Source organism: Protomyctophum parallelum, assembly GCF_964188405.1.
Source record: "Protomyctophum parallelum genome assembly, chromosome: 15".
Lineage (NCBI taxonomy): Eukaryota > Metazoa > Chordata > Actinopteri > Myctophiformes > Myctophidae > Protomyctophum > Protomyctophum parallelum.
In genome coordinates this window covers 39,784,448-39,798,004 of record NC_139710.1, presented here as the reverse complement: position 1 = coordinate 39,798,004, position 13,557 = coordinate 39,784,448, and the positions used below count along the sequence as shown (strand labels likewise).

At 41.7% G+C, this 13,557-nt stretch overlaps 1 protein-coding gene across 4 annotated transcripts; it reads right to left on the bottom strand.

The window, feature by feature from the left end:
- Positions 1–1,023: 1,023 nt before the first annotated feature.
- On the bottom strand, positions 1,024–13,121 carry LOC310872075 (LIM/homeobox protein Lhx6-like). Of its 4 annotated transcripts, none has more exons than XM_083783772.1 (9): positions 12,724–13,121; positions 11,852–12,014; positions 11,303–11,467; positions 10,907–11,028; positions 8,740–9,036; positions 8,354–8,454; positions 4,903–4,998; positions 3,848–4,022; positions 1,024–1,824 (listed from the first exon to the last, which is right to left on the bottom strand). In XM_083783772.1, the coding sequence occupies exons 2-9, from the start codon at positions 11,852–11,854 to the stop codon at positions 1,722–1,724; spliced, it is 1,062 nt and encodes a 353-aa protein (XP_083639898.1). In that variant the 5' UTR covers positions 11,855–12,014; positions 12,724–13,121; the 3' UTR covers positions 1,024–1,721. The 4 variants fall into 4 exon arrangements, with proteins under 4 accessions (XP_083639898.1, XP_083639896.1, XP_083639899.1 ...); XM_083783770.1 differs by having other exon boundaries at positions 8,740–9,039; positions 12,724–13,117; XM_083783773.1 differs by having other exon boundaries at positions 8,819–9,039; positions 12,724–13,113.
- Positions 13,122–13,557: the final 436 nt, after the last annotated feature.

The window sequence follows — 13,557 nt, the reverse complement described above, 5'->3', positions numbered from 1 at the left end:
ACGGTAAGTATGTTTACAATGCATTATAGACATGAAACTGTTACCGTAACATTGTCTTAGTCATAATTATTCCTTGTTAGCTTGCGGGTCCTGCAGGCAATCACTGTGACAAACACATCATCGCCTTTAAAACGGCTTGTGAAAGCCAGCAAACTGCCTAATCAATACTCCTAGACTTGTGAAAACAATTAGAAGGGTTTTACTCTCACCTACACATTAATCGCTGTTCTCATCAAGTCCAAAGACTTAACTAGATTTTTTTACCATGCATGATTATTACTCAGTGTATAAGGTTATCAGAGGTACTTGCCTTCTGATTGTACACCTACTGTAAGTGTACACTCAAATTAGTATACAATCACTGCTGTGTGTTCAGTAACACAGATCTCTCCAGCTATTTAGTAAATGTAAATTACATTTTTATGTCGGGATACCAAACATAATTATAATAATCAGGAAAGAATACTCACACAGGATACAGTGAAACTGGAATTGATGGTTGCATAAAATCGATTACTATCAAAATACAGAGCTCGAACTTTTAAACAAAATGTAACAGTTTTTAATCCAATTGTCAAGTTTGCTGTACACCTCCTTAACGCTGACATTGTACAAACCTGTACAGGTCCATTTGGTTACATTTGTACAATCTCAGAGTGTACAGGTCCATTTGTGTAATGTCCATTTGTGTCCAAGTGTAATGTAAGTCATTATCGCTTTCGATGAATGTGTACACAGCAGAATCACGAGTGTTACTTTAAGGTTGAGATCTTTACACATTTAGAGTTAATTAAACATTTACAGTGTATGTGTGTCCCTCTCTCCCTCACTGACTCTCTCTCTCTCTCTCTCTCTCTCTCTCTCTCTCTCTCTCTCTCTCTCTCTGTACATTGGTTTGTTCTTCTGTCTCTCTTTATTTCTGAGTTTGTATGATTACTTGTGAGTTTTCGGTCAAACATAATGCTGCCTGTTGCTTGGCCACTGTAATGACAAACTGATCCCACACTATTTAACCACTCGTCATAACAATTCACATACATTTTTATTCAATTGTAGGCAGTATTTAAAATGTACAATCATTGAATTATTCCATTTCAAGACATATTTTAAAAGTGCTTTTCGTGATTTTCTTTTGTTCTTCTTCTGAATAAATAAAAGGAGTTTCTCTTCTTGGACAACAATAAAACAATGTACAACCATAAAGTTGCAAATGTCCTGAACAACGACACAGAAATATAAAGAAACATGGAGGCTTAAACAGCGCTACAACATTGTTATTATTATTAACGTTATTATTAACGTTATCATCTTTTTTTTTTTCATATTGTAGCTCATGTTTGCTGCATGAAAATACCTTGTGTGGGAAGGTGAGCAATTGAAAAAAATAAAAATATATACAAATACGAAATCCAGGTGAGGTGGAATGTTTGACGTCCGTTTAAAAGTGGGGGGTGGGGGGGAAAGAATGATCCTCTTTCTAGTCCTCTGACTCTCAGGTCGTGTGCCTCCAATCACCAAAAATCTGTCGGATCTAATTAGGAATCCACAGTTTTGAAAATGAGCCGCTGGCTGTAGTCCTGGGAGGAGGAGTGCACTCACAAGACGGAGAGCGGACGTTGAATTCAACTCATCCATGATGAGAGGATGGCGAGCAGACAGCGAGGCCACTCGAGCCTGATTTATGCTCCGTCGTCGTCGTACGACGAAGTATAAATTGTGCTTCACTCGTCGGGCCAGGGGGTCAGCGGCTGATGGGCAGCTGTGGTAAGGACATAGACGGATGGGCGAGGTGGTTGGGGGCGGTCAACACCGAGAAGGGGTGACCTACACAGGGAATAGAGAAGAGAGATTAAGTACATGTGCTAAATGTTTTTTTCTTTTTTTTAGCACTGCATGCATTCACATTGTTACTTTCACATTGTTATAATGATTAGACTCAGAACAATGACCCTCCAATCTCTCCCAGACTCCCTCCCCAGTCAGAGTTCAGAGTTTTAATAAATGTAGAATGATCAGGATGTAATTTACATATTTATTTGACTACATTTTTTAGTTTATTTTAAACCATAAATACTCTCTCATGCACTTATGCCAGTGTGCCAGTCATCACCCTCCTTTGTGGTCCTTTCTGGTGCCTATAAGGTAAGGTATCCCTGCCCTAAACACCCAGCTATCGGTCGCGCATCATATCATATCATATCATATCATATCATATCATATCATATCATATCATATCATATCATATCATATCATATCATATCATATCATATCATATCATATCATCTATCTATACTTCGGTTTAACAAAACCTCAGATATAAAATCCATGAGGCATTCAAAGTTTTAGAAATTAGTTTGATAACTTTAAAGATTTTGTGAAATGGACACACGTCTGAAGAAGTCACCTCATGGTTCATCATGGATTTAGCAGTTAAAACTTTTTTTCCATAATGTATGAAATGCTATTAGAACAAATTAAACTGCCACGAACATGATGAGACATTTATAATACGATCACTTTGCTGGGTTTCAACTGGTACGATCTAGACAATGACATTACATCCTCTTGGTTAACCCATTTGTAACTCTCAGAGGTATATTAACTCTTATTTTAAGAAATAAAATGTTATTTTTACCAATCTGTAAGGTAGTAGTGTAACTATATGTTAATACCATTTACAGTAACTAGCACATCTGCAGTGGTCCATTGAGACATGTAAACCCTGGTGCCGGGTAGGAGACCCGGTTGACAGGTAGTTTGCCTGAAGTTCATACAGTGCATACATCTCCGCTAGACAGGCCATTCTGTAGTGGTACAAATTAAATCTCCAGGTTCAAATCCCACGGGCAGGAAAGGAACTTTTCTCCTATATGTCAAGCTTTGTGTGTCTGTGTGTACCCCATAGCGATGATTTGATTGGCTGAGGACTTAAATAGTGAACGCCAAAAGTGATTGGCCGGAATGTGAATGTGATATTCTTTTTAAATATATTTTGGATACATTATACCACAAGTGTAGAATCAAGAATTATGTTTGATTCCATGCCCACAAACATCCCTAATAATAAGGCCTTCTGGTAATCAGAAGGTCGGCAGTTAATTGTCCCCCTGGTCTGCCCTGTCTATATGTTTTGAAGTGTCACTGAGCGATATGCTTAACCTTAACCTAAACGCTCCCCTGGGTGGCAAATTAATCGCACCCACTGCTCCTAATTGTTAGGATGGGTAAAATGCTGCAGAATTTGTTGAAATGTTGAAATTTACAGTCAGTAAAGGGGACAAACGTATTATAAATATTAACCACTTAAGCCCTATAGGTTATTGTGTGATGGTATGTCATTGTGACACGCCTTGAGCTCGTAGATAGCTATTGTAGAGAGTCACTATTTCTGAAAGTTTCTGAAATTGTATTTATATTTTAGAATTTTAGTCAGGTGAAACCTGACTAACAACTGCTCATAAAATGTAAGCAACCTAGTTTTTGTATCATTTTGAACATTTTAGAACATTCTTTTAGACCTTTTTACAAATGTTCTGAATTTCTTATTATTATTTTCTTTTTATTCTTAGAATCTGGGAAAGCATCTGTGTGTCATTTTAGATTTCAGTGTTGGCTATTTAAAAATAGCAGGGTATGCAAGCTTGTACATCTGCTATTTTTTAACATTTTAGATGGTGTGGTAAGTTGTGGTAACCCCCTGGCTGACTGCCGCGACGGACAGATTCCCGGAACTTCTTTTCCATCCACCAGCTGTCTAAAAACTCGGAAATGACGTAAAAGACAGCTTCTTCTGTCCGCGGCTGTCCGCTAAGGTGTGCCCAGGGGGTAAGTGGTAAAAGAGACTCACTGTCTATGTATCCGTGCAGGGACATCAGGTGAGGCCTGTCTGGGCTGCTGAACGGTGAGTAGTGAAGGTCCTCTGGCAGCGAAGGCGGCATGCGAGAGTGTGGCGCCCCCTGTGGGTAACTGTGAGGCTGCGGGGGGTGCTTTTTGTGCCGTGCTCTGCAATTCTGAAACCACACCTGTGGGGGGGGGGGGGGGGGGGGGGATGTTGTAGTAGAGTAAGTAGACTGTAAAGACTTCAGTGTTAATTCAACTCTGAGAGCAAAAATTGACAATAAATGGCCAGGGCCGGCCTATAGCAGTCCGGGCAGTGGGGCACTATCTAGGCTGGTATAATCAGTGTTGATTTCGTTGACTAATATGACGACTACCTTTTTTTCACTGACGAAAACTAAATGGAAACCATAAGCTATGATGACTAAAACTGAGACTAAATATATTTACAATTTCAACAAATAAAAACTTGACTATGTTATAGGAAGGGACTAGTGGACAAGAGATCCAGTATAAGTAAAAGTCATTTTACACGTGCGAGCTTGAAGATTGGCTATTTTCAGCAAGTGTAAATTCAGCCATTACAACGGCCTCAAGGCCCGCCAAAATAAATTGTAGTCGACTAAATCAACTGTAGATTTTGTCGACTAAAATCGTATGATATTTTTGTCGACTAAAACTAGACTAACACTAAAACATTCCACGTGACTAGAATGTGACTAAAACGAAATGAAAACAATTAAAAGACAATGAAGCCCCCAACAATATCTTAATAAATTGACAATACATAGAGTATGAAAATGAGTTGTGTACCAGGGGTCTCCCTGTCTCTCTAGTTGTTTAGTAATCGAGGTACCAGTTTTATCCAATTGGGTAATTGGGTATTGGAAAAAAGTATTTCTCGCTCCTGATTGGATACAATGTATATGCAATTTATGTATCCGCTTACTAACTAGTGACTAGCCCTAATCCCTAACCCCTTAAATAACAACAGAAGATAAAGCATTGCTTAATTCTACAATATCTTTTTGCAACATTCCATATGGTGATGTTTGTTTTGCATACTTGTATGACCCGTCTGCTTAGACCTGTCATTTCTGCCAGCTTCTGTAATGTCTGGGCGTCGGGGTTGTTGTCCTGGGCAAACTGTCCCTGCATCACCTGCAGGGTGACACACCATACAGGAACCACCATCAGGGTGACACCATACAGGAACCACCATCAGGGTGACACCATACAGGAACCACCATCAGGGTGACACACCATACAGGAACCACCATCAGGGTGACACACCATACAGGAACCACCATCAGGGTGACACACCATACAGGAACCACCATCAGGGTGACACCATACAGGAACCACCATCAGGGTGACACACCATACAGGAACCACCATCAGGGTGACACCATACAGGAACCACCATCAGGGTGACACACCATACAGGAACCACCATCAGGGTGACACCATACAGGAACCACCATCAGGGTGACACCATACAGGAACCACCATCAGGGTGACACACCATACAGGAACCACCATCAGGGTGACACCATACAGGAACCACCATCAGGGTGACACACCATACAGGAACCACCATCAGGGTGACACCATACAGGAACCACCATCAGGGTGACACACCATACAGGAACCACCATCAGGGTGACACCATACAGGAACCACCATCAGGGTGACACACCATACAGGAACCACCATCAGGGTGACACCATACATGAACCACCATCAGGGTGACACAGCAGGAACCACCATCAGGGTGACACCATACAGGAACCACCATCAGGGTGACACCATACAGGAACCACCATCAGGGGGACACCATACAGGAACCACCATCAGGGTGACACCATACAGGAACCACCATCAGGGTGACACCATACAGGAACCACCATCAGGGTGACACCATACAGGAACCACCATCAGGGTGACACCATACAGGCACCACCATCAGGGTGACACCATACAGGAACCACCATCAGGGTGACACCATACAGGAACCACCATCAGGGTGACACACCATACAGGAACCACCATCAGGGTGACACCATACAGGAACCACCATCAGGGTGACACCATACAGGAACCACCATCAGGGTGACACCATACAGGCAACCATACAGGCAACCACCATCAGTGACACAACCCAGGATAGTCCCCCCCCCAAAAAAAAAAACACATGTTGAATCAAACCCCAGCCCCAAAACATGTACAGTACACATGCAAACATGTACACATGCAAACGCACGCACGCACGCACGGTACTCCCAAACGCACTCGCACACTTTTCTGGATCAGGACCCACTTGGAAATCTCAAAAGTGTCCCCGGCCCACCTATCTGACCCCTTAACACGGCATCCAAATGGCAGAGTGGGGGCCCACTTACAATATCCTCACGGCCCACGCAGTGGGCTCGGCCCAATTATAACATAGAAGCAACCATCATTATTTAACACCGTTAAAGTACCATCACGGCCATGATACTAGAGGGAGCGACAACGATCTGGTACACCCATTTATAGAACAAATGATGGGAACTGCGGAACTACTCTGCCACCAACATGTGGAATGCCATGACACCATCCCTTAAATAATGTGGATCACTGGCTTCTTTCAAAACAGGCCTGAGAATCCATCTATCAGGAGACCACAGGGGGAGGTAATGTTCCCATAGAAAAGGAGGTGACATTCATGCACTGCAGACATTTTTCCTTTGAGGCTATAGAGACTAATAGTGTTTTGAATTTGATGAAATGTATTATTGTGGTATTTTTTGATGAATTGAAAACATATAGGACCACAAGTCCCTGGGACTTTTTTGTGTTATCCTTTTTAGCCTAAATGTTTACATTTCTGATTAATGAAGTATTCAATCAATCAATCAATCAATGTTATGGAAATGTCTATTTACTGAAATCAGACATACAGGTTAAAGTGACAAGAAGAGGCTAGATGATATTGCTCAATTATTTTCACTTTACATTCTTGAAGGATATAATTAACATAATAATATTTTCAATATCCCTGATATTGAATCTTTCAAATTTAAGCAGCACACTTGAGTTCATGAAATCAGATCTGACCAGAGCCAATATCTCACGGCAACGGTATAGCATGTTTCATTTTTGTATTATTATTTTTATTTAGAGTATACCCTTGGCCTGGGCCGTGGCTCAGCGGTCCAGGCACCTTGGCTGGTAATCCAGTCTGGCAGTGTGCCGCGTGTTCGACTCCTGATCCCCACAGCCTTCACTGCATGTCACCCCCCCATTTCCTGTCAGCCTATATACTGTCTATCCCTCCATAAAAAAATTAAAATAAAGGCGAAAGCCACAAAAAAACATGGTAGCCAATTATTTTTTACCCTCTTTTTCTCCCCATTTAGTCGTTATGCCTATTGATTCCTCCTCACACACATGTCAGTGTTGTCACTGCTGTTGTATCTGCTGTTGTAATTGTATGATATTTAGTCGACTAAAACTAGACTAAACACTAAAACATTGTGTGACTAAAATGTGACTATTCAAGAGACTATGACTAAAACTAAAATAGAAATTTGCTGACAAAGACAACGGCACGGTGCCCGCAACACTCCCCGCTGACAAGTGCCGCCCCACCACGGCGTGCATAGGAGTACATATGCAATGACAATTATCACGCTCCCCACCCGGCTTCCCGACAAAGCCCATTGCACCACCGTGGATTCTAAACCTGCATGGGCAGGGACATCATCATTGCGCCACTGGAGCATAAGCATGTTTCATTATCAGTTTTCATGATTGGGTGGATTGGATCCACCCAAAGGGTCAAGGTTTATTCGGTTCTCGTTCTAACACATCTGGCCGTGGTGACCTTACATTTACGTGAGTTGGCGTTTACATTTTGTGTCTTTGTTTTAAATTCACTGCCAGACTTCTCACTTTGATGTTTCACAAAGGAAAGTATAACTTTAAATGATTTGACACTTCCTGATCCTGTGTCTGTGTTCGCGAGTGGCATCAACCGTTGATTTGCCCGTTGATCGCCCCATTTGGGGTCTTTTTAGATGCAAGCTGCATGCAGGTCATCAGCTTTAGCATATAGTCACAGAAAATGGAGGCTGGTTGTTCAGTCAGTTGGCACACTGGCCACATGATCCAATTGTTGAGCGCCTGTCTTGTCTCTTCTCACTCTCGCCCCTTAGTTTCCTGTCTCACGTTGACTTATCCAACGTAATATATAGAACAAGAACACTGTTCAAATCAATAGATTTCACAAAGTCGATATATGTGTCTGACAGCTGGTGGTCAAATAGGTTAGACTAGAGGTATAAAGGTAAAAAAAAAAGAATAGAAGCACACGCACGCACACGCACACGCACACACACACACACACGCACACGCGCACACACACACACACACACACACACACACACACACACACACACACACACACACACACACACACACACACACACACACACACACACACACACACGCACACGCGCGAGCGCCCGCTCACCTGTAGTTGCTCTGCAGTGAATGATGTCCGTGCTCTCTTGGCTGGTTTGGGCTGACAGTCTTGATCTGATGGCAACGCCCCCTCTAAAGTCAGCCCTGTACCTGAAGAGCACAGCAGCACAAGAAGAACATCCTCTATATGAATATGAACCTGAAGAGCCCAGCAGCACAAGAAGCACAGCATATATGAATATGAATGCAAAGCAATGTACAATAGGTTAAGTAACCCATACGGTGATGTCACAACCTAACCTAACCTCACACAACACAACACAACGCAACACAACACAACGCAACGCAACGCAACGCAATGCAACATGCAACATGCAACACGCAACACAACACAACACAACGCATGCATGCATGCGTACATGACAACGTGCCTACCGGTATATATCCTTTACTGTGTGTATACAATTAACACAATCAACACAAAAAGGGGTGAGAAAACGGGGTGATGTTGCACCATTCTCTGCCGCCCTGCGCAGGTTGTCCAACATGATGTCATAGTGGCTACGGCAGAGCACCCTGCCCTCCACCAGCCCAAACTCCTCGCCCGTGGACAGCTGCCTCTTGCAGGAGAAGCAGGCGAAGCACGCCAGGTGGTAGACGCTGCCGCGCGCCCGCCGCACCCAGTCGCTGGCATACACCTGGCGACCACACTGGGCACACTTGGTGCCGAACCTACTGTGAGAGAACAGAAACGCACGCAGGGGAATACAGTCAAGGTTGTGTTGGAACGCTGTCACTATATGACCTCTAGCTGGTTGACATTACTTACAATTTACAATTTACAATTTAGGCATTTAGCACACGCTCTTAATCCAGAGCGACTTACATTTAAGCAAGAACAAAAGCATGGGAATACATCACATAAAAGCATTTATCATGAAACATGCGTAAGCTAAGAAAGTAACAGTGGAATATCTATATAATGAATCTATATAATGAATACTTAATGATACTTATACTTTGTTTGTTTACTTTGAAGGGACAAAGCATATTGATGGACATTGCAGATAAATGCAAAGTATTTAGCAAAGATGCTATAATTTTCACACACAACATAAAAATGAAAACATTGCGTGATCGCATGATTGACTAAAAAGGATTTTGGATTAAAAAAATTACTTGTCGTACGATAAATAGCAAAAAATAGCTGATCTAAAAGTGCAAATTAACGTTGTGACACGTTATGAGCTTGCAGAGCTGCTTCATAATAATGTATCATTATTATAATTATAATTGTGCCTGTGACATGACTTTAGAGACGTGAAGTTGACAGTGGTTACTCGATCATGCTGATGACATTACATTACTTTGACATTACACTGAGCAGCACTTTGACATTATACACTGGGCAGCATTTTGACATTACACTGAGCAGCACTTTGACATTACACTGGGCAGCATTTTGACATTACACTGGGCAGCATTTTGCACCCAAAATGAAAGGCCTCTCCCTTGGGAGCATCTTCTGAGATGGATGCCACTAAAAGGCATTAGTATATCAGAGACATGTAGCACAGGTCAGTGGACAAGATCATATTTTTGGTAATTTAGAAGAATCATCCTTGCTTGGTTATAGTTATACTCCTTGTGTATAGTGCACTCAGGCATGCCATATATAATGTGGCCCTGTCTTTTCACTGTTTATTTCAATATTAAATACCAATTTGGGCAAACTTAGATTCATGAAATTATAAATATCATGTATAATTTTCTCTGTCCATTTCATTTTATATAGGCTATTGGCTATAATAGCCAATATACAACCATCAGAATTAATTTAGTTTGTGTCCATTTGGTTACATTTGTAGTCCAGACCACAGTTATATTAAAAATGCAAACGGGATATGGTTAGACTGTGTGGCGACGCAAGATGAACGAGTCAACGACAAAAAATATGCGTGCAGACTGCGCGGGGCGGCGGGACTCGGGAGTATAGGCTAACACGAAACACTTCAAAGAAATACTCAAACGAAAGACTGTAAGAAATGAGAATATTGTGAAGCCATTTTAATACATTTAAATTTGCATTGAGTAAATTTAGATAATTATCATATAAAAAACACGTCAGATATATAGGCCTACTTTTTGGTTTTGAATGTCTTTGCAAATAAAGACAGGATTATCCAACAAAAATAATTGGGAGGCCAATGCTAACAAAGTTTAAGAAAAGGTATAATGTTTTTTTAATGGGGAATTAAATAAAATATGGGCTATCAAATTCCGTGAGCCATCGTGACTAAATTAGCATAACAAAAAGGTACCATCTTTAATAGCCTATACTCGATTTATTGTATTTTCACTATTTTGACATACAGGCCCATATCCTAGTATATGCCTATACCGAATTCAAAATGACCGTATATTGAATTATATACATTTTAAAAACAAAGTCTTCAATAGCCAAGTTTAAAAAACATTGTAAAAAGTAGAGGCAATTAGGCTATATAGGCTAACAATAAATATTATTCGCAGATCAAAGTAGAATAAAATGACTAATCCTGCATGATAAAAAACAATAAAATAAAATAAAAACATAACTTACCTGAAATAATCCAGTTTGCAGAATATTTCTTTGTTTTTGATGTAGCAGGTGTTGTGCTGCCGCAGTGACGCCCTGCACACGGAACACTCCAGACAGCTCGCGTGCCAGTTCAAATTGTTTACCTGGAGGTCACACTTGTATAACTTAGAGCCTATACATATGCATTTACGGGCCAGCCAGTTGGAACAAAATTACTATTTAATTAATAATGATTACTATAGTCATGATTACCATGGCCGTCTAATGCCGTCATTATAGGCAATTTGACAATTAGAAGGAAACACCCTGCAGGCTCGCATATAGGCCTATAAACCCTCGGCAACTCGGAGAATGGAACCAAATAGACTCTCGGAATTTTGAATTGGACACTTGTTTTAAGTGTATATAAGCTCTCACCTTCAGTATGTATCGGTCATGGATGTCCATGCCACAACTGGCGCACTGGTTCGTGCCGGAGGGCCGCGCGCTGCTGCCGGGAGACTGGGCCGACGGAGAGGGACACATGCACGGGACCTCCGCCGGACTGGACGCACTCTGCTCCTTCTTCACCTCCGCTTTAGACTGGTTTAGAACAAACGGGATTGTTTTTTCTCTATACACGTAAGTGACATTTAATGTCAATTTATTTAGATTTTTTTTCCCCTCTTTTTTCTATGGAAGGATATAGGCACTGAAAACATCCTGATTGTGGGCCATAAAGGCAAATAGTATAGGCCTATATATGGCTATATGCAAAATGTAACAACAATATATTCCTCTTGCATGGAAAGAGCCTTCTACAATAAAACCCCAAAGCCTCACATGCAGCAGCGGCCGTGCCAAACTTTCCAAGTCCAAAAATGGCACAAAAATGTTCTTTTTTTCATAGCCAAATTTATAACGGAAAACAGAGAAATATAACAAGGTCACAGAACCAAGTCCTCCAGATGTTGTTTCTGGACTCACCATTTTCGAGTCTCGAAGACTGCAAGCCTATTTGGAGAGAAGGTGGAGCCGGTCCCTGCTCGGAGCATTACGCACCATCATCATCATCCCTACATTCTATCTGGCAGCTCCAAAAAACCCGCTCCAAAAACAGCCAGCAGCGCAGTTTCTCCCGTATTTAAACCTTGGGCAAACAAAAAGATTTAACGTTGATGCAATTAGAAGGAGGATTTTTTTTTTAAATAATACTATGATCGATCTTTATATCCTCTTGTTGTGCGCCATGCATACGTGCATACCCCCCCCCCCCTGCACGGCAATGCAATCAAACGCAGTGAAAGGACCCGACTATACCTGCAATTAGTGATGGCTTGAAACGGTGCAGAATGAGAGGCAACAGCCATGCATAAGTGTCAATTTCAACTGTCAGTCAAACGGCGGCACCGAGCCACCAACAAGAAAAAAGAAAGGAAAAAAGACACGCCACATCCTTAATTTCAATAGCCGTATAATCGAAAATCGATCATCTCCAAAGTGAAGAGGCTCAATCGAGGTGTCGACTCTGTCTATTCACAGAGAGACAATGTGCACAAGTTGCAGCTGATCTTGAAGCATAAAGGGAGCCTGATTGTGTCGCTTATGATCAGGCCATTTTAAGCACTTGAGGCTCGCTCGGTGATTACAGCTGTATTCACGCGCTGCCAAAAGCTGCGTTTTTTGGGGGGGTGGAATGCACAATGCGTGTTGGTGCCCTTCATTTGAACTAAATTAACAGCCAATGTGGGATGATGTTAATTATTGTCTCTCTAATATACAAACATTGGAAACAAAAGGACCGCATCGCCAAGACTTTTATACGGTTCGTCCTTTAAAAACGCGACGGGCGAATTTACCTTCTTAACGAAAACACCGTCCAGTAAAACTTTCCCCTGTGCTGAATGTTCATTTTTCTTCCAGAACATCACCGCGGCAAAAGAAGTTTACCAAAACAATCTCTATAGAGGCCCCAATAAATTGTCACGGCAGAGGGGGGTTATTCCGTTCAGAGAACGGTCCACCGTCCACCTTCATTCGGCTCTTTAAAGTCCAGTTTCATTCTTGAGAATATCGTAGTAGCCTAATCGGGTCTGAAGTGTGCTGGGAGCAGGGCCACATTCACCGGAGTCCTTCCAAAAACATGGATGGCTGTCTTGTCTGTCCGTATGTCTATTGTCTAGGTAGATAATCTACCTATCTGTCTCTCTGTAATGACAAGCGCACACTGCAGCTCTCTCTCCCTATAACTCTCTCCCTCTCTCCCTCCGCCTTAGATGAAAGTTTACACCCCATTCCCTTACAGAGGACGCGAGGCACGGAGGCAGCCCTGTAGCCTACATTGTGCACAACACAAGCTCTTTCCCCCGAATGGCGTTACTTTATAAAAACAGATCGTTATTTTGCAAGCAAGCCCACCGTGCTGCTGAGTGGAACTGTAGGATATATAGGTCTTGACGACGTCCTTTTTTTAAAAGCATGTTTAAATAAATTCTTGTTCCAAACTTTTGCCCACGTTGAACCTTAGGCCTACAAATAGCCTTCCTTTTTTATAATATTTTATCTGCTTTTTCCATTTTAAAATACAAGACATATATATACATGACCACAAACAGAGGAAATAAAACAAGAGACAATACAAAAAACCCCCCAAAAAACAAATAGCCTTCCTTTAATGATGACGAATTTTAACC

Coding starts and splice junctions, on each gene's coding strand:
- LOC310872075 (XM_083783770.1), bottom strand. Junction 8,455..8,739: donor ACAGTAAAGGATATATACCG/GTAGGCACGTTG, acceptor TGTGCTCTTCAG/GTACAGGGCTGACTTTAGAG. Junction 4,023..4,902: donor TAAGCAGACGGGTCATACAA/GTATGCAAAACA, acceptor CCCCCCCCACAG/GTGTGGTTTCAGAATTGCAG.